At 33.1% G+C, this 26,013-nt stretch overlaps 3 protein-coding genes across 5 annotated transcripts; all 3 read left to right on the forward strand.

Moving 5' to 3' along the window:
• The first annotated feature begins 1,150 nt into the window (after window positions 1–1,150).
• Window positions 1,151–11,541, forward strand: LOC108453715 (bifunctional dethiobiotin synthetase/7,8-diamino-pelargonic acid aminotransferase, mitochondrial). 2 transcript variants are annotated; one of them, XM_017751986.2, is made up of 15 exons: window positions 1,151–1,968; window positions 3,200–3,370; window positions 3,523–3,784; window positions 3,965–4,045; window positions 5,120–5,240; window positions 5,565–5,713; window positions 6,792–6,886; window positions 7,777–7,892; window positions 8,017–8,166; window positions 8,572–8,705; window positions 8,802–8,933; window positions 9,125–9,268; window positions 9,646–9,758; window positions 10,155–10,353; window positions 11,267–11,541. In XM_017751986.2, exons 1-14 carry the CDS (start codon window positions 1,256–1,258, stop codon window positions 10,348–10,350), a joined length of 2,577 nt encoding a protein of 858 aa, XP_017607475.1. In that variant the 5' UTR covers window positions 1,151–1,255; the 3' UTR covers window positions 10,351–10,353; window positions 11,267–11,541. The 2 variants fall into 2 exon arrangements, with proteins under 2 accessions (XP_017607475.1, XP_017607474.1); XM_017751985.2 differs by lacking the exon at window positions 11,267–11,541 and having other exon boundaries at window positions 10,155–10,632.
• A 666-nt stretch (window positions 11,542–12,207) lies between these two features.
• On the forward strand, window positions 12,208–19,750 carry LOC108453270 (calmodulin-binding protein 60 C). 2 transcript variants are annotated; one of them, XM_017751280.2, is made up of 9 exons: window positions 12,208–12,536; window positions 12,702–12,830; window positions 13,280–13,355; window positions 14,518–14,576; window positions 15,362–15,855; window positions 15,927–16,087; window positions 16,171–16,374; window positions 17,883–18,111; window positions 18,864–19,750. In XM_017751280.2, the coding sequence occupies exons 2-9, from the start codon at window positions 12,718–12,720 to the stop codon at window positions 19,457–19,459; spliced, it is 1,932 nt and encodes a 643-aa protein (XP_017606769.1). In that variant the 5' UTR covers window positions 12,208–12,536; window positions 12,702–12,717; the 3' UTR covers window positions 19,460–19,750. The 2 variants fall into 2 exon arrangements, with proteins under 2 accessions (XP_017606769.1, XP_052879965.1); XM_053024005.1 differs by lacking the exon at window positions 12,208–12,536 and having other exon boundaries at window positions 12,543–12,830.
• A 4,051-nt stretch (window positions 19,751–23,801) lies between these two features.
• Window positions 23,802–24,636, forward strand: LOC108452726 (uncharacterized). The gene has a single exon (XM_017750523.2). It carries the CDS (start codon window positions 23,871–23,873, stop codon window positions 24,423–24,425), a length of 555 nt encoding a protein of 184 aa, XP_017606012.1. The 5' UTR covers window positions 23,802–23,870; the 3' UTR covers window positions 24,426–24,636.
• The last annotated feature ends 1,377 nt before the right edge of the window (window positions 24,637–26,013 follow it).

A 26,013-nucleotide genomic window follows, 5' to 3' on the forward strand; every position in this document is an offset into this window, starting at 1 on the left:
AAATTTCCAAAATTTTTTTGAGGCCCTTGGCCTCTTACGGTCTTGTTAATGTCCATGAAAAACCATGATGGTGTTTTTTAACGTAATGAGATGTTCACAGTAGGGATTAATTTGGTCTCCCTTAATTGAAAGGTATAAACTTTTTCGAGCTTGCTTATAAATTAAATAACTCAATTTAATCCCTTTTAGTTCTTTAATTAAACGAAATAAATTCATTTTTAGCCCCTTCAAGAAATTAATAATTCAATTTAACCCAAATTGAAAAATTATAAGACAACATACATAGCTTAAAGGGTGGTGTGGATCTCTCATTTTTACCAACAAATATTTACATTTCAAATCAAAATGTACATTGTAATTCCCATGCAAAATACTGCGATGAGTCTCTTACCACAATCGATAATCTTGCCCGATAATATTATTTTGTGTCACGTATATTTATAATTACTTATTTAGCCCGTCATAGATTAATAATAAAAATGCACGCGAAAATAAACAACACTACTTCTATAACAACATCTATACTACATGATTTGTTTCTTTATCTTCCACGAGAATAAGTTTCTCCTCTATTTTCACCTCAGCACTACAACCACGTTAAAATCATTTAAAAGCACTGTAATCAGTTGTGTTCTTAATGTTATGTCCTAAAGATTATGCATGGGTATATACACACTCATTTAATACTTGGTAAACATTATCTTAGTATAAATGTTAATGACATGTTGTGAATATGAGACATGAAAGATATTATTCTATCTAATATATGCAAAGTTTTATGTCGGTTTTATTAATAAAAGTAAAATGAAAAAATACTCTTAAGAATATAAATTATTTCAATCCTTAAAAAGAATTTACGGCTTCGTCCTTGCTTAGCAGACCATGTAACTAAAAATAAAATTGTAATGAAATTAAATTTAACAAAATAATTTTAACAGTGTTAATAGTTCGATCTAAATTTTAAAAATTAAAAAGTAGAAAAACTAAATTCTTAAAAATAAAAATATTGAGACTAAATTCTAAATTTATAAAAAGTAAAGGGACTTATAACATATTTTAACATTAGAAAATAGAGCCAAATTTGAAAAATTTTCTCACCAAAAAAAAATATTGAAAAATTGGAAATTTTATTTAAATTAATTTTACGAATTTAATATTTTTATCCCCACTCAGCTGGAACGCGCACTGTTCTTCCCCCTCCGTTTTTCAAACATTTCACTTGCTTACTACACCTTCCCTTCCACTCTTTCCCACCATGCTCCTCCGCCGTCATCACCACCACCGTCTCTTCCGACTCCGTCTCCTTCTCCTCCACCACCACCACCATCAATTCCAGTCCTTTTCCACTCTCACCATCCCACTTTCCCACCCAACCTACATAATCTGGTCCTCCAACACCTCCCTCGGAAAAACCCTAGTTTCCACCGGCCTTTCCTCCTCCTTCCTCCTATCCCCCTCCTCCTCCTCCAAAAAATTTCTCTACCTCAAACCTCTCCAAACCGGCTTCCCATCCGACTCCGATTCCCGCTTCCTCTTTCAAAAACTCTCTTCTCTTTCTCTCAGCCGCAATCTCCCCCTCTTTTCCTCCCATTCTGTTCTCCTCTCTTCCCTCCCAGCTGCCAAATCGTTTAAGCCAAATGAATTCTCTTTAAATGAGTCGCGGGAGATGTGTGAATTGGGGTTTTATGAGGAAAAGAAGGTTTTGGAAGCGGGAAGGGTGGCTCCGGAGCTTGTTTCGGAGACGATATATGCTTGGGAGGGCGCATTGTCTCCACATTTTGCTGCGGAAAGGGAAGGCGGAGCGGTGGAGGATTCTGAACTGGTTAAGAGGTTGGAGACACGTTTGAAGGAAGGATTGTTGGAAGGTGGTGTTGAGAGGGGAAAGTTGGATGGGTTTTGTGTGGTGGAGACTGCCGGTGGGGTTGCCAGTCCTGGACCCTCTGGGACGCTTCAATGTGATCTTTATCGGTAACTGTTTTATTTCTTCTCTAATGCTTCTTATTCATTTCCTTTGATCCTGTTTGCCTATTTTTGCACTGAAAATGGAGAGACAATGGGATGATAAGATTATAGTACATTTATAAACAAAAAAGGTAGAAATTTCATTTTAGTATGAAATTTAAATATTTTAATTAAATTTAAAAATAAAATATTCACACATGAAAGGAACACCCTTTTTTTTTCTTTCCTTTTATATTTTAAAACTTATATATTCTTCCACTTACATGCGTGAGTGTGATATAATCTAGATTTCACATGTTAAAATTCGTGTTCCTTTTTAGTTAGTTATTCCTTTTTAGTCAATCGTAAATTTTTCACTAACAACAAAAGAAACAAGCAACAGTACCTGCTTTCATCTTGTGTTCAGGTACTTTCAGGATTCCCAACTGATTGGAAATTTTCCTATTCTATGATTATGTACAATTATTTAAGTCAATTTAATTGTTTCCTTAAACAAAATTAAGGGTTATGCTCTGATGGGGTCTTTATTAGTATGTGGGTTATTCTTTTCTTATGCTTGCATTGTTTCCGTTGGTGTTGTGTTCTAATGCAACTATTCTTTTTTGGTTCTTAGTTGATTGGAATTAACTAATTTAATATCGGCTTAATTGTGAATTTCATCTCTTTACTTTATAAAAATTGAGAAGTTAGTCATTCTACTTTAATTTGTCAGTACTTCAAGAAAACTAAGAATTTAGGCCAGTTATTCATAAACACAACACATGTAGTTGAAGGGTAGTTTTTTCTAACTTATCGCATATAAATTATTGAATTGCTAAAATTTTACTAATTTCTTGCATATAAATTTCAGAATTGTTGATTTTCAGGTTTGCCATTTAATGACAAGGTTTAATAGTGTTTACCCAATTAGACAACTTTTCAATTTTAGTGAAGTACGAGGATCCAATTCTGACAAATAGAAGTAGAGGGACTAATTTCTCAATTTTTGTAAAGGAAAGGCATGGAATTCATAATTAGACCTTTAATGTCTTTTAGAATGTTTTGTCATTTTCAAAATTACCGTTGGCAGTTTGTATTTTATTGTGAACTTAAGAATCATCGCTGAAAGTTTAGCAAATCATAGTTTTTATGTTTTGTTGGAAAATAAGATCATATATTTTGGTTGATGTCTGTAAATGCTAACTTTTTTTGCTTATATAATCTATCCTGATGCCCTTTTTATTAAATGTGTAACCAGGCCCTTGCGCTTTCCTGGTGTTCTTGTTGGAGATGGCCGGTTGGGTGGTATATCTGGAACTATTTCAGCTTATGAGAGTTTGAAACTAAGAGGTTATGATGTTGTTGCTATTGTTATTGAAGATCACGGCCTTATAAATGAAATACCATTAAAGTCATATTTGCGTAGTAGGTAGGTAAGTTTTTTTAACCATCTTTTTTTGTTTTCATTGGGGTCTCGATCCTTTACTTTTTCTGTTTGTCCTCAGTAGAAGCTTTTGGGGCAATATCACCCTTGGCCATTCTATATAATGGGTTATTAACTTATTATTTTATTCTTTCCAGAGTGCCTGTGTTTGTACTGCCACCCATTCCACAAGATCCATCAAATGATCTAATGGAATGGTTTGATGAATCTTGCAATGTATTTAATTCTTTGAAAGACATAATGCTGGAAGCTTATTTAGAAAGAATGCGGAGACTTAATGAAATGCCGAGAAAAGCTGGAGATGTTTTCTGGTGGCCATTTACTCAGCACAAACTTGTACCACCTTCTACTGTTACAGTCATTGATTCACGCTGTGGTGAAAACTTTTCAGTGTACAAGGTTTGTGTATTTCAAATAATATAAGATGAACAATAGCCTAGCTCACTTCTATCTTCTGTTTTATACTCTACTTTTACAATATTGCATACCAAGTTCTTTTTGTCTTTCGTTCTAAATGTTAGTTGTCAGGTTTTGATGTAAAAATTAATTAGCTGTCTTTATTTCTACATTAAATTACAGGTTCAGAACAAAGAGTACATAACTCAACAATTTGATGCCTGTGCTAGTTGGTGGACTCAAGGACCTGATGCAACTTTACAGGTCATCTTTATGTTTTCTACTCTCTTTCTGCTCCTCTCTCTTTTTCTCTGATGGTCTGATCTTTTTTTATTTGTTTGTCTACTTAGTCTAGCCAATTGCAAATGGTTTCAAACGCTGGCCTAACACATGGTTTGTAGCTACATAGCATGTTGCTGAACCTGGGCCTAACAAACTTTATATTGGAATAGAGAGTTTCTTTTTATGCCCTTTTCAGGTTGTCAGGGGGGGCGGGGGCGGTTGGGCTGTTCTTTTGGACAGGACATACTTCTAAAATGCTTAAAGATTTTGACAAAGAGAACTCAATGCAATTATCTGTCTTTTGGACAGGACTATGGAACAAAGTTTCTTACTCTCTTACTAGTGGCTTAATCTGCTTTGTAGTTTAGTTGCAAATTGATATTGGGATTTTGACATCCAGGGGCACCCTTAAATAGGTTTGTGGAACTATTTATTATGGCAATGGACAAAATGGGAGATACAAGGAGCTGAGCATCAAATTATACTACTTGAAAGCTATAATTGGGAAGTTTTAGGCACTTGGTGGATAGTTGAATTACATGTTAAGATTTAACAGTTTTGTTTGATTGATAAGAAAAAAAAGTGGTATCACTGTTTATAATTTACAATTGCTGAGATTGTTTTCCCACTTCTATATCTACGTTGCAGTTGACAGCTCTTTGCAGATATAGTGTTAGTTTTGATCCAGCCTATAAATTGAAACTTTTCCACCACATATTCATCTCAAGATACAGAATGCTCAAAAGTAGGCATTATGTATGAATACTGAAAAACTCATGTTGACATATCCATATTTAATTCTTAAAGTTCATTATCAGCATGTTTTTGCTGATATGGAGATATGACTGTTCAAGGATCCTCCAAATACATGGAAAAACTTAGAAAAGTTGAACAACTCATACTAGACACATTCTTGTATCCAACACTAACACCTGAGCTTGAGTAACATAGCTTGACTCTTTCGCATTGCCATGAGGTATAATTTACTTTACCTACTTTGCAGCTGTCAGTTGTCTGAATTTTTTTTAATGCGGTAATTCATTTAGGTGGTTTCAGACTGAACTTGCAAGAGACATGGGTTATGCTGCTGCACGATTTGGGCATGTAATGTTCCCTGAGAATGTTTATGAGCCAGCTTTAGAATGTGCAGAGCTTTTGCTTGATGGTGTGGGGAAAGGTACGTATTATGTTTCTCTTTAGATATATATTAGCTTTGATTCTCGTCTCATTGATTCTTGGTTCATCTGAGAACATTGACTGTCACTTTCCACATTCTTTTCTTGGAAAAATGAAAACAATAACATAAAGGAAAAAGCTGATGATGGCTGTCAATATTGATCCTTTTGTAAAGAGCTCATTTTTGTTAAATTCTTTTCTTCGGTTTGATAAAGGAATGAGAATATGGTCCATGGATGATTTATATCTCTTTTATTATGTTTGAATACTAGTTTTTTTAATTTAATTGCAATAAATTATTAGGAGTTAGGATTCTTTTGTGTAGGTTGGGCCACTCGGGTGTACTTTTCAGATAATGGTTCTACAGCAATTGAAATTGCTCTGAAGATGGCATTTCGAAAGTTTTCTTCTGATCATGGAATTTTACCAGAGTTATTGAAGAATAACCCAACAGAAAGTTGTACCGAACTAATGGTGGGCCTTTTCTATCTTTTGGTGCCTTAACTACATATTTCATGCATTTTTCCAATAGCTAATGTTAAAATAGCTTGTAACATGCAGAGTGAAATAATATTTTTATCCCTCTGAATATATTTTAGTTCATGTCTTGAACATTCTCCCCTTCTCTTCCCTATCGTATATTTTTTATTTCTCTTGGTTTGCTGCTTGTAGGGCCTTCTATTAATGCTTATATATTTTTAAAAAGTTTGAGGTTCATGATAGACAATGTAAAATGCCCTTGTCTAAATTAAAAAATTTAAAATATTAGAATGGGAATTCTCTAGTTGAAAAGGATTATTTGGCTGATTCTAAGCACAATGGGAGGTGAATTTGTTTGTTATAAAACGGGAGTATTCATTGTGGTTGTGTTCCTTTTTTGTTTTTTGAACTCTTAAGTACTGCATTTTTGCATGAATGTGCACACAATATGTGCCCATGCACGAGTTTATGCGTCTGGATCTGTCAATATGGTTTGTATCTGTTGTATGCATTGCATGCATGTGCCATGTACATTTTGCCTACATTCATATGTCTGTCCATATGTGGGTATCTATGCATTCATGAGTGCATTGTCAATTGATAAACTCAATTGCAGAAGCAACTGAACAACAAGAAGAATCTGGGGTTATGTTATAAGTGCCTGTTTATGTTTAGCAATCATTTGGAAAAAACAGTGGCTATATTGTTCTTCACCACAGCTGTATTTTCAATGCATTCTTGCATGTGATGCTGAAACTTTTGCAAACAAGGGCTAAAAATTTGTTTGGACAGCTCTTAATCTTTTCAAAGTGCTTCATGTAGCTTGATGGTAATTCTTTTGGCAATAGCTGCATTCTGTAGTTATATGTAAAACACAGCTTTTCCACTACATGGAGTCAGTTATGTGAGTCAACTATATTTTTGTTCTATATTTAGGATCTTATCTTGAGTGAGACTAGTAACATCAAGGTTTTTCCATCAAATCACATGTTCTTTACACGTAAAATGTACAAGAGTTACATTATTTTTTCTTGTTGCAGAAATAGTAACCAAAATGGCCTCTTTATTTCAGGTCCTAGCTCTTAAGGGATCTTATCATGGTGATACTTTAGGTGCAATGGAAGCACAGGCTCCATCGTCTTTTACTGGATTTTTGCAGCAGCCATGGTATGGATTATTCATTCATGAATGCATTATTCTTTAAGAAGATTACTTCCGTTGTCTGAATCTTTAATTCTTCCTTAGATTGTGTGGATTTGATGTATTGTATTTTGACAAATGGTGCAAGGGAATTTATTGAAGTATTGTATTTTGATGGGTGATGCAGGGGAATTTATCTTATCATAGGATTACATGACTGCAAAGTCACATTTAGGATATTCCTTGTTCCCTATGATGTGTGGATTAAAGTATGTTTTTCAGAATTACATTTTATTACTTTAGCTAAGAATAAGATGAGATTAATTGGTGAGAGTCACTGTCTGTTTTAATCTCTAACTAGTGAAAAAGCTACTCCCATTTCCATACTCTCTCTGACAGAGAGTTGGCTAATAATAATACTTAAGGGTGGAAAGATATGATCTATTTTAATCTTTTCAGTTTGCGGCAAAGACCAGGCAGAAAATGTCCATTTAATTTCTGTGTATGCATGCATGTCTGACTCCCTGAACTTGAATTGAAGTTCCAGACTTCTAGTACCTGTTCATGCTTGGACCATTTTTCTATTGAAACCTATATGGCCATTTTAGTTTTTGAGACTTTGCAGTCAGAATGTCAATATTGCACATTTGCTGACACTGCAAGAAGGCAGTGAACCACACGGGAATAGATTTGAACTAGATGCACTCAAAAAGTGAATATTGCATATTTACAAACATTCCTTATGTATCTCCCAAAATTCAGTTTATTGATTTTAGCAATTTCTTTAAAATGGTTACAATAGATCCTCTAAACTTTGAGACCAGTGATATAACACTTGTGAACTACTGCATAGAATTAAGTCAATATAACACTTGCAAACTAATGCAGCTAAAGAAGTAATATTCTGAATTCAACAGGTATACAGGAAGAGGGCTTTTTCTAGACCCTCCAACTGTGTTTATGCATAATGGCAAATGGACTGTTTCACTTCCTGAAGTGTTTCATTCTGCAACTCTGAAACCAGAAGATACTAGTAAGTGAACTTGGTCCCCCACACCCATTTCCCTTACCTTAAAAAAAAAGGTGGGGGTGGGAAGTGTTTATCATCATCATAATTTCTAAGGTATTATTTTCTCATATATTTGTGGTTGTGGCAGCCTTCAGGTCTCGTGATGAAATATTTCTTAAGAGCAGGGACGAATCAAATCTTGCTGGCTTGTACTCATTGTATGTTTCTCAGCAATTATCTCAGTATTCAACATTATCTGAGACTAATAAGCAAATAGGAGCCTTAATTATGGAACCAAGTAAGAACTAAATTTCTTTAATTTTATTATTTGACAGTATTACTTTTTGCATGACTAGGTTTTATTTTCTCATGAGTTTGGAATTAAAGTTCCATTTTTATCTATACAACTACTGTTTTGAACTATAGTAACTGTCTGTTCTGTATACTCTCACGTAGTCTCAAATAAATTTCACCGATTCTAGGAAGTCATCCAGATCAGAAATGTTGTTTTTGACTGGCTTGGATGTTTCGAATAGATGATTGTGGCTAACCTTATTCTGCAAACCCCTGTTCCTTTCTTTTTACTTGAAAGCTTCTTGCTACACTTCCACTTGCTTGTATCGACTTCTGGATTGCTCCTAAGAGAATTGCTAAATTGTTTATGTGATGTTTAACCTCATCTGGTGGATGGATTATTTTATAGTTATCCAAGGTGCTGGAGGAATGCACATGGTTGATCCACTTTTCCAGCGGATGCTTGTCAATGAGTGTCGGCACTGTAGAATTCCAGTAATCTTTGATGAGGTTTTTACAGGTTTCTGGCGTTTAGGAGTAGAGGTTTGTTGCTTTTAATAGGATTTGTCAGTTCTTTTTCATTGGAAAATTATTTTGCTGAGATTTATTGGAAGTTCTCTAATCTTTATTTCGTGGCAGTCTGCAGCAGAACTGCTTGGTTGTGTACCAGATATAGCTTGCTTTGGAAAGCTAATGACTGGAGGGATCATCCCATTAGCTGCCACAATGGCAACCGATGCTATATTTGATTCATTTACTGGAGATTCAAAGGTGTTATATTGTTATTCATTGTCTTTAGAACTATTGTTTGGAATTTTTGTACTTTGCGGATTCAGATTGTTTCTTGTGGGAGAAACACTAGTTGTATTTCAAGGCACCTGCATTTATCCATAATCCACCTATTTATTTGCATTTTAAAAAATAAATAAATTACTTACATATATGTGGTTTGCTGCTTTCAGCTTAAAGCTCTTTTGCACGGACATTCATATTCTGCACATGCAATGGGGTGCACAGCAGCTGCCAAATCTATTAAATGGTTCAAAGATCCAAATACAAACCTTAACATCACATCTGAAAAATCTCAGAAAATGATGCTTAGGGAGGTATGTTAAACTTTTACTTTTCCCTTTTTACAATTTTAGTTTCCATACCTTTCTCTATTCTAAGACGAGAACTTGAGGTGTAAAACTTTCCAACAGGGTAGAATGTTATGCTATCCTCTTCTGGTTGGCAGTTCATATTAGCTGTCTTTTACTCTATTGATTTTATAAGGCTTTTAAATGACATCTTTCTTTTGGTTTTTTCCCCAAAGAAACAAGAAGGATCCAGTCTTGGATAAATCAATCCGGTTAAACTGAAATCAAATTTTCTTAAAAAATTAAAGTTTATAGCAACGATTTTATTCCAACTGCCTGTCATGAAAATACACAGACACATTGCTGTTTCCTAATTATATGCTCTCACACTTGAATTCCTGCAGTTATGGGATGCAGAACTTGTGCAACAATTCTCATCACATCCTTCTATCTCAAGGGTGGTCACATTAGGAACTCTTTTTGCGTTAGAACTACAAGCAGATGAGTCTGACGCAGGGTATATTTACTTCTTTCTCTGTCATATAGTTCTCTGGAACCACCATCCTACTTGTCTACCTTCTATTTCTTTAAGACTGGTAATTTTTTCTGTCAAATGCTTCAAACCTTTTGAATGCAGAACTGTTTTCTATGAAAGGCAATACCTTAATCCATCATGTACACGTGACAGTACTGCAATAGCAGTATAAGAAATAAATGAAACGTGCAATTAGTGACCAACAATAGTCCAAAAGATTTTTTTCCCTAGTAAATGAAGACCATCCTGGAAAACTCAAATTTATGACATTGATGATTGAGTGGTATGCTGAGCCTTCGGACCTACTTGAGTTCGATTGGCAAGTCTCAAAGTTCCATGATCTATGGCGTGCTGATCCTTTTTTTTTTTTTATAACAGGTATGCATCTCTATATGCAAGGTCTCTGGTTCAGATGCTCCGGGAGGATGGTATCTACACCCGACCCTTAGGAAATGTCATCTATGTCATGTGTGGTCCTTGCACATCCCCAAAAATGTGCACTCTACAACTCCTCAAACTTTACACAAAGCTTGAAGAGTTCACCCTAGTCAAAACAAAGATGAATATCATTTAACTGGTATCCTACTTTTCTCTCTTTTTTTTCCTTTGCTCTATGTAGGCCTTTCTTATTATGAATTTATGATTACCAAGTGAACTTTTTCTCTAATTTGGAAAAAAGCCATTTTGGGTTAGATAAATTTGGTCTGACACATTCTGTTGATGTTATTAATATTTTGATATGATGATATTTATCCCATTAATGGTCCCATTTGAGCCTTCGTATTCGAACATTTTAATGTAAGTGTCAAATCTTTTCATTGTCAATAAAAACTTTTTACGAAGTTAGTGGATGACATATATCTTTGGGTAAATCCAAGGGCGTTTTGGTAATTTAACTTAAAAAAATTACAAAATGATCACTAATTATTTAAAGTTTTCATTTAAGTTGCTTAAGTTTTTAAAATTGTTGTTGCATAGTCTTTTTTATTTGTCTGCTTGCATTTATTAAAAGTTATTTTTTTTTCCTTTTCTTTTTACAGTTTAATTTTCTCGTAAAATAGTTTTAAACTTCATAAATTCTGAATCAAAATTTCAATAGTTTTGTTTTTCAATTTTCGATATTGATCATCATATTGACTTGAATCTAAATTATGTTTTACTTGTTGATGGTATTGATTTATTGTATCAATCATTGAATTGTTACTAGGAGTTTATTTCTTGGATTTAAAAAAATAACATCTTAATGACTTGAATAAAATTTTTAAATAATTTAATTACTTAAATAAAAAATTTAATAGTTTAATGATTAATTTATAATTTTTAAAATTAAGTGAATAAAGTTAATTTAATTTTAGGGATGATAAAGAGTTCATATATGTAATTCGAGCTATTCAAGGAAGTAACTTTGCCACTTCGAACTCTGCTTTAATTAGGCGAATTTAGAATATGCTATTTCAAGAGAACTAATAGGTTTTGCGCTATATTTTCAGAGAACAAAATGAAGCTGATGATTACATGGCAAAAGAAGTGCTATCTTTTAGAATTGATCTGTAATTTTTTGATACTCCTCTTAGGGTTTCAAATTTTTTAGATTTGCACCAGTTTAAAGCTCTTTTCTCAAGTGTGTTGGATGTAACTAATTAGCTATTCATTTTTTGTTTTTCACCGAAAAAAAAATATGATAGAGTTGGATGTCGGCCAAAAATATTTTCAAAAATGTAAATTTATAAATGTGTTACCACATAATTCAATTTAATTTTTTTAACTCAAATTCAAACTTAATTAGAATCTAATATAAATAAACACCAATCTTTTATTTTTTGTCAAAATTCACTGTCAAATAGGGGTGTGTAAATTTCAGATAAAGCTGAATTAATTCGGTCGGGGGTTGATTAATAATTTTTTAAAAGTTCGATTAACGATTAATTCAGTTCGAAATCGGTTGGTTAATTGAATCAATTGAATTTAATAAATAATATTATAATATATTTATTTGGCTGGGGATCGGTCGGTTCAGTTAATTTTTTAGAAGTATAAATTAATTGGCCAGTTAATTTTATATGTTTTATATTTGTTTTAACAAAAATAAAAAAAATATATAAAAATTTTAGTTAATTTAATTAACTGATTGAATTTACTAAGAAGGTTTAATTTAGTTAACCATTAAAGATTTAAAAGAATTGATTAATTTAATTAACGATAGTTTGAATTATTAACAGATTCAACACTAAAAAACAAAAAAAATTCAATTGGGAATATATTCTTTTGAGCATTGTTCTTTTGTGGTTTTAAGGAACAAAAATATATTTATAGAGTGGTAAGGTGACTCTGTGAGCCTGTAACGTCGCTTGCAAATCTTACAATTTGGACGGCTCAGAAAATGACATGTGTCCTACCAAAACCACTTACTCCCGCTACAATGACTATTGGATATCTAAAAACTGACGTGGTTGACTCATCATCCGACAAACATCCAAATTCCAATCCACTAGCAAAAATCCCTTGCATCAGTATCCACCCTAAAACTTCCTTTCACCAAATCCCTCACTCGCCCGCCCTCAGTTTTACGTTAACCGTCATCGCATTACTCTGAATCTTGGTGTACAAGATTATTCTCCTCATCACTTTTTGTCTGCTAAGATACTAAAAGGCAAAAAAAAACACAAATACACAAACACTCACTGCAAAAGGATTTTCTCTCAGATTTTTCTTTCCTTTTTTTTAAAAAAAAATCTCTGTTTATTAATTGTTCGTTTAAGAGTAAGAACCGAATTTTTTTTTGTTTTTTTTTTTAAATTCTTTCAGTTTATTTTATCATTCTTTTTCTCTGTTTAAAAAGGAAGATTAGATAATGATTTTTATTTTTGATTAGTGAATTAGAAGTTTTCATTTGAATCGGTGATTTTGATTTTGTTATGATTGCAGATCTGGTACTTAGAGAATGCAAAGGCAAACGCGGTATATGACGAGGACTAATAGTATGGTTAGAGGGAAACGGAGTTTGGAAGGAGATGAAGACCAGCAGCCGGAGCCAAAACGTCCTGCTTTAGCTAGGTATTATCGGCACGCTTTCCTTCGCTTGCTTGGATTTGTGTTGTGTGTTATCCTAGTTGTTGACTTTTATATTTTTTGTTCATCAAAGAAGGAAAAAGAAGGAAGGCAAAAAGTGCGGTTGGATATGAAAGACAATAGTATTTCTGGATAACTAAAAGTAAAAATTGTTTTTCAATAATTGTATGACTTTGAATTTTTTTGTAAAACTTGTATGTTAATTTTAGTTATATGTTTGTTCGTTTTCAGTCAACTGGCGAAAGCAAAAAAAATATATATTTTTTGTATTCTGCTTAGTGAAATTTTCAACGCGTAAGGATTTTGATTCTGTTGACACAATGGAGGAGTTTAAAATCTTAATATTATGGTTAAGAAATGATGGGGGTCTTCTCTTTCTATATGGTTGACCTAGTGTTTTTTTTCTCAAAAATTTACGTGTATGTGTTATGCAGTGTGATTGTTGAAGCTCTTAAGGTGGACAGCTTGCAGAAACTTTGTTCATCTTTGGAACCCATCCTTCGTAGAGTTGTAAGACCTATTTCCTACTCCTTGCAATCAATTCTCTTGTTGTGGAGGTTTTATTAAGGTCTATGTGCCATCAATGAATCTTCTTTCTTTTTATTCTTTTGGTATAGGTTTGAATAGTGCAATTGTCTTATATGCAAATTTAAAGACTGTTAAATTGTATGGCGATGTTATTGGGAAGCATTGTTCTTCTGCTGATTGGAGTTTTACTTCTGAAATAGAGCCTTGCATGTATTGCAGATATATGTTTACACTTAGACATGCATCTACTGTGCTTTTACACCTGGTTACCTGTTTGTGTACACTACACAACCAAATCTTTCTTAAAATGTATGGAAATCATCATTATTGAAGGTTTCGATTTCTTATGGGACTGGAGTAAATCCTGTACATTTCTGTGATTTGAATGAAGAATGCTGATTGTCGTGTGTAACTTGTTCATATGTTTTCTCGTAGACGCTACGTGCTACATATAAGACTTTCCTCCTTTCATTTTGTTTTTGGAGTATTCCAACTCTCACCTCACTGTTATCTTGTTAGGTTTGGCGGTAGGTCATATGATTAGAATTTGGTGCGATTGGTCATCTGTTGGCACTGTCACAAAATTGCATGATTCTTCAATATATTTTTAGTTAGACTCATAATCCTAGATTAATAATGTTGTGAGATAGATTCATGATTAGATCTTTTAGATGATCTTGTATTACATTTGGCACCATCTTTAACTATGACCATGCCTTTTAGGATGTTATTGGTTCTTCCTTCTCCAGGGTTCTCTTAAAAGGTTAATTGATGTAAAAAATATTTTAACTTTGACCTTTATTTTTTCAAAGTGATCACTTGTTAACGCTCAGGTGCCCCATGCCCATCTTTGGAGGGTGATTTTGTTTTTCTAGGTTTTTTGCATCCTAGACACTCATGGAAATGGGTATCTGTGGTGCACATCTGTTCTGCATCCATGTAACATATATGCTCAAAGTTTTTGCAAAAATTTTGTTGGATGATGACAAAATGAGCTTTTTTTGTATTGCATATATGAGATCAATTTAGAATCTCTATTTTAGTGCAATTTAAAGCAAATCTGTTGTGTATTCTGTTATTCTCCCCTTTGGATTATGTTCTTTTCCTCATGTCTCGTATTATGTCTGCAATCGATGTTTTGCAGGTAAGTGAAGAGGTGGAAAGAGCTTTGGCAAAATTAGCCCCCCCTAGGCTTAATGGAAGGTAAATAATTAATGTCTGAGCATATATGGTTGCATAGTTGAATTTTATGTTTGTAATCTCTGGTTTTTTTAAACAAAGAAAGAAAAGAAAATCTGTTAATTATAAGACATGGACAATGATGCATGATAGGTGGTGTTACATCCCTATCAGTTTTGGCTTGGGATTTGTGGTAACCTCAAATCAGCTTGTGCTCCTCCCCCCCTTCCCAATTGCCAATGGGATTGCAATGCTTAACAGCATGGAATCAAATAGGGAATAATCACACCTTACATGACTTAAACAGACTGCTATTTTATTACTATGAGTAGTGACAAGGGTGTCTATCAATGCTAATAGTTTGTGTTTGATCTTGGCTGATCAAGTAGCCAATATTTAAAGAACATTGTGCATAAAAATTAAAGGGCTGGGATGAAATTCTGAAAGACCTTTAAGTGTTCTTTGGCTTAATTCTTTTCTTGTTTTTGCTTTGTAGGGTTGCATTGGTTAAGAAATTGCTTAATTTTAGATGAACTTAAGCATTATTAATGCAAGAATGCGTGCTTGATGAAAGTCATACAATATGCTTGGTTTTACAATAACTTTTATTAGGTTTTTGGCTGGTTGATAGGTATTAGACTTTCTTGAATAAGGTTGGTCACCTAGTGGAATTGTGTGTATTTTGTTTTCCTTTGTTGTTTTTTCTTTACAAAGAACCAGCTCTTCTTTAGCATTAAGGTTATGTGTTCTCTAGGCAACATCTTTTACTTTTTTCATGTGGAGAATATTCTAATATTTTTGGTTTTCAGGTCTTCTCCAAAATGTCTTGAAGGTCCAGGCGGAGGGAGCTTACAGCTCCGCTTCAGGTCCAGGTTGTCTCTCCCTCTTTACACAGGAGGAAAGGTAGAAGGGGAGCAGGGTGCTGCTATCCATATTGTTCTAGTTGACTCCAACACTGGGCATGTTGTAACAACCGGACCTGAAGCCTCTATGAAGCTAGATGTTGTGGTGCTTGAAGGTGATTTTACCAATGAGGATGATGAAGATTGGACACAGGAGGAATTTGATAGCCATTTGGTAAAAGAGCGTCCAGGAAAAAGACCACTGCTGACAGGTGACTTGCAAGTGACCCTGAAAGAGGGGATTGGAACACTAGGAGACCTCACTTTTACTGACAATTCAAGTTGGATAAGAAGCAGGAAATTCAGGCTTGGCTTGAAGGTTGCTTCTGGATACTGTGAGGGTATACGTGTACGGGAAGCTAAGACAGAGGCTTTTACTGTCAAGGATCACAGAGGGGAATGTGAGTTCATACTTTTTACAATATCTATTTCATTTGTGGATTTTTTTGAAAATTTTTTACTTGCTTGGCAGTGTATAAGAAGCACTACCCACCTTCACTGAATGATGAAGTATGGAGATTGGAAAAGATTGGGAAAGATGGGTCATTTCACAAGAGGCTTAGCGCTGAAGGAATATTCACTGTTGAAGACTTTTTGCGGCTTGTTGTCAGGGATCAGCAAAAGCTACGAAATGTGAGTTTGGATTTTGGTTCTGAAATGAAAAGGCTATTCCTTTGTAGTTGATTTCTGATATTTCTATTTCTGCGTGTTTGTAGATTCTGGGAAGTGGCATGTCAAATAAGATGTGGGAAGCTCTATTAGATCATGCAAAGACTTGTGTGCTGAGTGGGAAGCTTTATGTTTACTATACTGATGATTTAAGGAACAGTGGTGTTGTTTTCAATAATATCTATGAGTTGAATGGCCTTATTTCTGGGGAACAGTATTTTCCTGCTGATTCTCTATCTGATAGTCAGAAGGTGGGTATGATATACACTGTTTTCAGTTTCTAATGAACTGCAACATCTACTACACTTCTTTTCAAAGGTTACTATGTGGGATGCAGTAGAAGCAATGTTATCTATGCCTTCGAAGATATTTCTTTTTGCAGTGCTTCATATATTTTAGCCCAATTTCATATGAACTATATATAGTTGATATATAATATAATTTTTTGAGCATATTGGTTCGTCTCATCGGTGTCTGACTTGTATTCAGGTAAGGGTATGGGGATAAACCATACAAGGACCCCACAAATACATGGAAAATCTTAGAACAAATGAACATACATGTGTCCATGCATAGCTGTATCCCAACATGCATACCCAAATCCAAGTAACATAATATAGGACTGTTCTTTGCAATTTAACTTCGTCTTATGTGCTAAAAAAACAATCTTTTCCCATTTCAGGTTGTATTATATATAATAATGATCATCTGCTTCGTTTAGAGGTGGTGTATTTTATTTTTATTTGGTCTAAGTAGAGGGGTACTGGCTGGCTGGCTGGAAGGAAGGCCAGCCTAGGACTTATAACCCAAATGAACCAAGAAGAAAGAAAGATGACAAAACTGTGGATTATGTGGATGCTTTTATGGTTTGATAGATTAGGATGCCTTGGATAATAATTTATACATCTAAGGGAGCCTACAGAATAGGTCAGATGTGCATTGATCTAATATAAAATGACAAATCATGCTGAAAGGGATTTGGTTAGGCTGTTCTATGTAGGTTTACTTAACTGCATATCAGTTTGAGATGATGAGTAACCAATAGATAAATGCCAAATTTTCTCTACTATTGTACTGCAGATTTGTTCAGATCAATTAAAAGTAGGAACTAAAGAAATGAATAAGTAAAAAAATTAGTGTTGTATTTTTGTGGGTAATAGATATTATTCTGTGGCACCAAGTAAAATAAAACAATTTAGAAAATGTTGGTAGCTGGAAGGAATGAGTAAAGTTTTCTGAGTGCAGGACAGTATCATTCTGTCTCTGAAAATTCGTTACTTACTGGCAGTTTCTAACTTCAGGCTGGGGCAGCTTGATTTTGATGCTGCTGGCCTGCAGGTTTCAGAGTATGAGGAGGCTGATCTGAGACTTTCTCCTTGTTTCTGGTTTGTCATTTTGGATAATAACCTTCTATTTTCTGGTTCTGCTCTATGGTGGAAGTGGCAGTTTAATTAAGCAGTGCCTGCTGCATGAATTATCATATATGGTTCAGATTCAACTAAATTTCTTTAAATCGATAAATAGAGTCATTGTGAACTTCACTGCTTGATCTTAAATTTAAATTTATCAGATGCCATGGAGTTGCTTTGATTTTCTTCCAAATGTAGTACTTTGCTTTTTTCACCCAATAGGTAGGCCTTGATTGAGTTGTGGCTTGTTCCCAACTGCTGAAGGTTGGGGTCAGCTTTATTTTTAATTTCTTTTTTTATTTTAGTAAAATAGTTTCATTTATTTAACAATAGAAACAAAATTTCTGCAGGTTTATGTAGATTCACAGGTAAAGAAAGCCTATGACAATTGGAATCAAGTCATAGAGTATGATGGCAAGTCACTGTTGAACTTCAAGCAAAATAGGTGGTCAAGTGCCCGGGATGAACTTCAGATAGGTGAACTAGATTACACAAGTGCTGTCGATCATCAGATGCAGTTACCACGGGTGCCAGTTCCAGTTCCTACTGAGCAAGTTCACTCAGGCCTACAAGTTGGAGGTAAGTTTGCAGACTACTGTAAATATGTAGCTTTAAGGAGTTTTCATTTAAGTCATGTATAGCTTTGTTTAACCCAAACTTACACTCATATTCAAACTCGTAAAATCCATATAACTCAGTAATATTTGATTTTGAAGTAAATGTAGAATGTACCATTTCTGATAACAAATATCGTTGGACCGTTTTGTGTTGTACACTATTTCTTATATTAGGGCAATTATTGAGTTAGACACCTAGATACGTAGCAACACTGAACACTTGTAGCTCAAGGATCAGCAACATGGTGCTAGCTGAGATCGTAAATTGGTGGTTTGACCTTTGTCTATTGTTTTAAAATATAATTATAGATAGATACTTCAACATCATGCTGTCATTGAAATTGTTTGAAGGAAGGAATTCTTTGATATCAAAATGACTTTCTTCTAGATAACAATTATTATATAGTGAAATTTGGCTAGTTATAGAGATCCGGTCGATAATGCCTTGCCGTAAACAAGATGTGGTAATGTGTTGCTTAACACCAAATAGTGATGTACCTTGGTGTTGGAAATTATGCCTTTTGTTTGAGCATCTGATACAATTTGTTTCTCGAACACACTAAGGAAATATATACCTAATTATAATTGTGGCCTTTCTGATGAAACGAAAGTTGCTTTCGTTTTAGTTGGAAATGTCTCATTCTATTATTGTTTGATATCTTAATGTCTTGGTACAGTGTTCAGGTTTATAACCACCTTTTTCCCTTTTCTCAGGGTATAACGATAATCAGTCGACCGGATATTCAGGGCAGTCCCAGATTATGAATCCAAATTCTCATAATCAATTTGGCAACACGCAATTTGTGCCACAAGACCAGCTAATTGACAATTCTCAGCAACCACAAAGCTCAAAAAACGATACCAATGTTGTTGGGCTGGCTCTTGGTCCTCCACAATCATCTATCATAGGATTCCAAAATATTGGTTCTTCAATGCAGCCATCAAATCTTAATCCTTTCAACGATTGGACGAACAACCACGATAAGGGAGTCGAGGACTTTTTATCAGAGGAAGAGATCCGCGTAAGAAGTAATGAAATGCTCGAGAATGAAGAAATGCAGCACCTTCTCCGCCTTTTCAATATGGGAGGTAATGCTTCCATTAATATGACAGAAGACAGTGGGTACGGGTTCCCAAATTACATACCATCCCCAATGCCAAACTTTGTAGACGAAGACCGTTCACGTCCTGGCAAAGCTGTTGTAGGCTGGTTGAAGATTAAGGCCGCAATGAGATGGGGATTCTTTATCCGAAAGAAAGCTGCTGAGAGACGGGCACAGATAGTTGAGCTAGAAGAAGAAGAAGAATAGCTATGAAGTCTATTTTTCATTTTTAAGTGGAAAGGCTCTCATTTCCGACTGGTTTCGGAAGTTGCTAGAACTCCATGAATGCCAGAGAAAAACTAGTGACACCGTGGGGAATCTCTTCTTGTACAGTTTCCTGTACAGTAAGCTGTTTCTTTTCAATTCCCTTAGTTATGTACTTTCTTTTTTACCTTTGGTTTGTGTACTTGATTATTTGAGTTTCTATTAAGGGGTCCCTTCCCCTCTCTTGCCTTGTTGACTGATTTTTTTTTCTAATGCATTAAGTGTGTGACCAAAGTCGTTCCAGGTATTTGTTGTACAAAAAGGCTGTAAGCTATGTGGCCACGGAGATATTTTCCACAATCCAAAGAAAAATCCACCCCACCTCATCATTCGGAGCAGGTTAGTATCCATCGAGCAGTTCAGGTTTTGCCATATTTAGAAAGGCATATATTTAATCTATTGCTTCGCCTAGTGGGGTGGAATCTTGGATCCAGTTGTTCCATTCCTTTCCATGACACTTGCAGTGTCAAGTGGTTTCAAATCATTTTGGAATCCATCGGGTTAGTTCGGATTTTAACATCTTTAGAAAAGCATGCATTAGGCCATTGCTTCACCCCATGGGATGGAATCTTGGATCCAGTCGCTTCATTCCTTTTTATGGCACTTGCAGTGTCAAGTGGTTTCGAAGCTTATTTTAGCTCATATGGCTCAATATTTAAAAGAATTTGAATAAAAATATTAATCTTTAAAAAAAAAGCTTTAATAATTGATACATAAGTTCAAATGGTCCCATTCCAAGTTCATATTCCTGTACAGTTATCACGCAACTGATGTATGCTTTAATCGTAGTGACTGACAGACATAAAACAAATGCATTTTTACGTAAATCCAATCATTTGATTCAACTTTCTTCCGAGACTATCCAGAAATAAAAATTGATGTAACAATTTTTCTTGAATAATCTTATTATATATGTTTGGATTATATATTTTTTCTTATACAATGTTCAGAATTATTTATAATTTTTCTCAATTCATAAATAAGAGAATAATGCATTTTTACGCAATCAAACTCATATCTTAAATTGACAATAATATCCATATCAATCGGGTTATGATTTAATCGATTGAGCACTTTTAAATTATGTTATAAAATTGTATTTTCATCAAATAAGGAGCAACTACTATAAGTTAAGATTTGTCACTTATATTCCAATTTTCATTGATTCACTCTTATTTTTTAATTATAATATACTTGTTGGGGTACGGACGAAGCATGAAGAATGTTTAGGGTTTTGGTTACGTACGAAGAAGCGAGTAGTAGCAGCAAACAGCCTTAAATTTTAAGTCAAATGGAGTTAAAGCAATTAGTAGATCATTATTATAAAAAAAGAATAATGGACGGTTAGATTTTCATCTCCATCAAGTTCCCAAAATGTTAAAAGTTTATTTTCTTTCTCCTTACGTACTGGTTTTGTTCTTATACCCTAAACCAAGTGCCCCCCATTGGCGCCATGCCCTAATCAACCCAGGCTAAAAACCCAAGAAATTGGGAATTTTAAAATAAGTTACAAATCTGTAAAGTTACCTGTTAAAAAAAGTTGTGATGATGTTTGAAAAATGGATTTGGGTAAAAAGAAATTAGACTCATTTAAAATACGGGTTAGATTTAAGTTTCAATATTCTATGATCAAAATATTCTATACATTTTTTTATGTTTTATATATTATATACTTTATATCATTATATAAACATTAAAAAAATTAAAGTTGCATGTATTTAAAATTTTAATAAAATAACTGAATTATTAAATATTAGGTATATATTGTAAGAATAATATGGGTGTGATTATGGGTTAGTAATTCGTCAAAATGAGTTTAATAAAAATTTAGATCCAACTTTTCGGGACAAGTCAGTTTTGAGCAAATATATAATGTATTAAAATCATACATAAGCTTGGTCTCGAACCTAGCTCAGCCCATAAACACTTCTAAGCTAGAATTTACTCCTTTAAATGTGAAAAAAAAATTCACATTAATCAATTTCGACCTGAGATTTATTGTCAAGCCATTTGTAATTCTCTGTTCAATCAAAACAACAACTCAATTCTATGTCTAAAATTTATTGATTGGAATTAATTCTATTTAATTGATTCGAGCATTGAAATTCGATTCAACCTAAATATTAATTAAAAAAAATTTCCAAACTCATCTTAATTCGACTCAAGAATAAAAACACCAATTAAATCAATCATTATATGAATTCCACAAAAAGTGCAACACTTTTAGTTCCAATAATACTTGATATAAAAATAAATAAATTCTTATTTTAAAATCTAAACCCCAAAGATAAAAAAGAAATAATTTATATTTCAATGATTTGGTTAACAACCATCTTCACCTTTCCCATTAGCATAATAAAAGTAGACCTCTTTGGTGTAGTCAACTTCACATGTATGCCAGAATAAAAGGTTTGAAAGTCAAATACATACATAAATTCTTATATGTATTATTTTTGGGGGGGTTCAAACTTAGATGTACATAATATACATTGAATCAATCTCAATTTATTACCCTAAAAATGGTAGTTCCTTAGCCATGAGAAAGGCCTCGATTTGCTCCGGCTACCCGGCCTTCTTGTTCCCGTTTTGGTCCAAGTCTAAGGGTGACTTTAACCTTCATTTTGAGACAAAGTTAAGAAGGACCAAAATTGAAGTTTATGCTATCGTGGCATATTGGTGATAATAAATATTAGGGTAAATCACGTTGAAAGTTATTAAATTATTAGTAAATTTATGTTCTGGTCAATGAATTATTTGAAAGTTTTATTTACGTCATTGGGTTGTTAAAATCGTTGTTGTATGGCTTTCTCTGTTCATACCGTCTGTACCAATTGAAAACTTTCCTTCCCCTTCTATTCTGTAGTTCAATTTTTTTTTCATGAAACAATTTTGAATGTCATTAATTTGTGAACTAAAATTCAAACAACTTTCTTCTCCAATCTAAGGTATGTTCTTCTACTTATCGAGGGGTACTAATCCACCATATCAATCGTCAAATCGTCGCTTGGAACTCACTAGATAGACTTTTAAAAAAACTTTAACAACCAAATAATTTAAATAAAAACTTTCAAATAGTTCAGTGACTATTTTGTAATTTTTTGAAGTTGAATGACCAAACATAAATTTACTAATAGTTTACTAACCTTAAGCGTAGTTTACCCTAAATGTTAATATATACACTATTTTAAATCGATATGATAGTCATATCAGATCAGTTCGAAGATTGTTATAAAATGTTTTATTTATAATTACAACAGTGCAAGGGTAAAGTAAAAATCTTCTGTTTTTGTGAATGTTAGCTTTAAATTGTAAAATTTTGATAGAGTTAAAATATATTTTTACTACTATAGTAATGTAGAATTTTACAGTTTCCTAAAGGATTAAACAATAAAACTTGAAATTAATTCTATTTTTCAAAATTTCAAATTCAGGTCCAATTATTAACATCGTTAATATTTTTTTTGTTAAATTTGTTAACGTAATATTTTGAAATTAAAAAAAAACTTACCCAATAACCATATATCAAGAAAAGATAATGTTATAATAAACATGAATTTAATAAAATAATTTCAACATTATTAACAATTGAACCTAAAATCGAAATCTAAATAATAATAATAAACTAAATTTCAAAAATAAAACTCCCTTGACTAAATTCTAAATTTACGAAGAATATAACAACTTTATCCCATATTTTAACCTAGAAAATAAAAATAAAAAATCGTACGACGTTGTGATTTCTCTAGAAATCCAACAAAATAACCTAAGATGGAAAATTAGTAAGAAAGGACCAAATTATAAGAGTAAATAGAAAGAAAAGTTAGGTGGTGTCTTAAGGCATTGGTTACTGCACATGCTCTTCAAACCGCCCTAAAATTATTACAATCTTAGGGACAAAGAAATTATCCTTCTCCTTTTTAATCTTTCCTCAAAAAGTATATTATTATTAATCACTAAAAACACAAGTTTTATTATTATTATTATTATTATTATTATTTGTTTCTTAATATATTTATTAGAGCGAACCTAGTAATAACTTCTCCGCATTTTATAGACCCATTAAAGAGATAGATGCTGGCCACGAATTTTAAAATTACTCCATACTCAGTACGAAGATCGAACCCTCGACTATTGATTACACAAATTTTATTATTAATCATAATTAAAAAATAAACACATGCTTAGTCAACTAAGACAATATAGGACCATGTGCCTCTCTTCTCTATCATTTTCCACATATACCGTTAATTTAGGATCTTAATGCCTTCTATATATATTCGTCCATAATCTATCATTTCTAGCTCATCAACTTGTTCAACAATCATCAACTTACATTGAAGAAGAAGAAGAAAAAATGGATTATGCTCGTAATAGAGGGATATCTTTAATTCAAGATGACCAAATGTTCTTCCATCGAATCATCTCGAGAGATTCTTTGGTTGGTTGTTCTTCTCGGATTTATTATTATCGAAGTTCCGAAGGTATACCTTTTAATTGGGAAATGCAACCTGGGACACCGAAAGAACCGCAGAAGGAAGATGTTCTCCCTCCTATTAGTCCACCTCCGGCATTACTTAGCCTCGGTTTACCTAAACCGCGTATTGATGTCGTAGAAGAAAATAAGGGTTCGAAACTGAAAGTGTTCAAGTTTTGGAAACACGGCAAAAAGAATGACAAGAAGAAGAAGATTGATGATCATCAATCAGATAAGTACTCAAATTACGAGACGTGTAGTTCGGATGACGACGGGGAATTCGTGGGTTCACCGTGTGTATCGAGCTCGTCTTCTTCTTCGTTCTCTTTCGGATCATCGAATACTCTGTCAAGGGACTCATCGTTTAACCGACATTACGGTTGTGGTCCATTGAATTTTGCGTCGTTCCTTGTTCGTGTTTTGAGGTCTAGGTGACGATGTTATCATATGCGTATGTTGTTTTATAAAAACTGAAAATTTATGTTTTTTTTTTATTATCTGAAGTTGTATTTTAACAAAATCTATAAATAGTTTACAATATAATGTATGAAAATGTATACTTACAAAACTAATTTAGTTTTGCTTAATACAATTATTGTATTTCGTGTTTTGTTGATATAAATTATGGATAATAATTTTGCAAAAAGTTACAAATACATAATAAAAAAAATTGAATCATACCCACAGCAGCATAGTGAAGTCAAAAAAATTGGTTTAGGGGAATTAGAGATAGAATGATAAATTTTTGAAGGGTTAAAGTGTAATTTTATCATTTTACTAGTAATTTCATAAAGTTTTAAATGATTTAAATAGTCGATTTAATAATTTGGGAGGAGCAACCAGCTCCAAAACAGTTGGTTGATATGGTTGCAACTAGAGATATTTACGTATCAGATCATGCTTACATATGATATTGATAAGCTTTATGCTTGCTCAATTGCAACCCGGCCGAAAATATTGGCCTGAAATTTTATCCAAATTTGTTCACATTTGTAAATGGCTAACCCATGACTATTTTAGGCCTATCTATATTATTTTCTTTTTATTTTTTTTGAAAATATTTATATTAGTTTTGGTTTAATATTTAATAATTTTATATATAGGTATTTTAAGCATTTTAAATTTTTTACATTATAATATTATATTACAATAGATTTAATTTTTATATATTATAAACATAGAAAATTAATGAGTCGAGTTAACTCAGGCTTTGAATGTTTGAGTTGAGCTCAACCCATATTGTAAATGGGTTTAACTTTTTTGTCCAAATCTAATTTTTGAGTTTATTTTTGTTCACACCCTCTTAAATTTCGAATGAACTTTTACGCTTAAATGAATGATTCAACCCGTAAAAAGTCTAATTGCAGCTCGATAAAAAAAATTTGAATATTAAGAAGCGAATTTGTTGTGAGGAATTTACATTTATTGTATTTTAACTAAAAATTTGAATTAAAACTTGTATACAAACATTAAATTAAATAATTAAAAAATTAAACAAACTAACTTAACGAAATAAATGTAGATGAAGAAGCAATTTTGGGTTTTTTATGATTTAAGCCCAAACCCAACAGAATTTGAGTATTTAGCCACACATAGTGACCCAAATGGTTCAACACTAGATTTGGACTCAAATTGGGCCTTTTAACTTCGTTAAAACAATCACTCCAGAACTAGATTGAAAGGCCTTAGTAAAAAATTAGATTGAAAGGCATGACAATAGTAAAAGTACTATAGAGATTTATTTAATAGGAGTACGGTTACATTTTATCTTTTTATATTTAAAAAACAAGTAAATTAATCATTTTACGTTAATCAAAGAGCAAATTTATCTTGTGTGTTAAAAAATTCATCCATTTGTACTATTAAAACTGCCCCATATTGCATCCACATCTCAAACACAAAAATGAACCGATTCAAAATCCATCAAGTGATTAAAATTTTGCCATTTCTAATCCCGTTTATGGAGTTAAAAAACTCTACAAACAATAATATATTTGTAAGGAAATAACCTTGTATGCAACGA

This window comes from Gossypium arboreum, chromosome 13 (genome assembly GCF_025698485.1).
Source record: "Gossypium arboreum isolate Shixiya-1 chromosome 13, ASM2569848v2, whole genome shotgun sequence".
In the NCBI taxonomy this organism is placed as follows: domain Eukaryota; kingdom Viridiplantae; phylum Streptophyta; class Magnoliopsida; order Malvales; family Malvaceae; genus Gossypium; species Gossypium arboreum.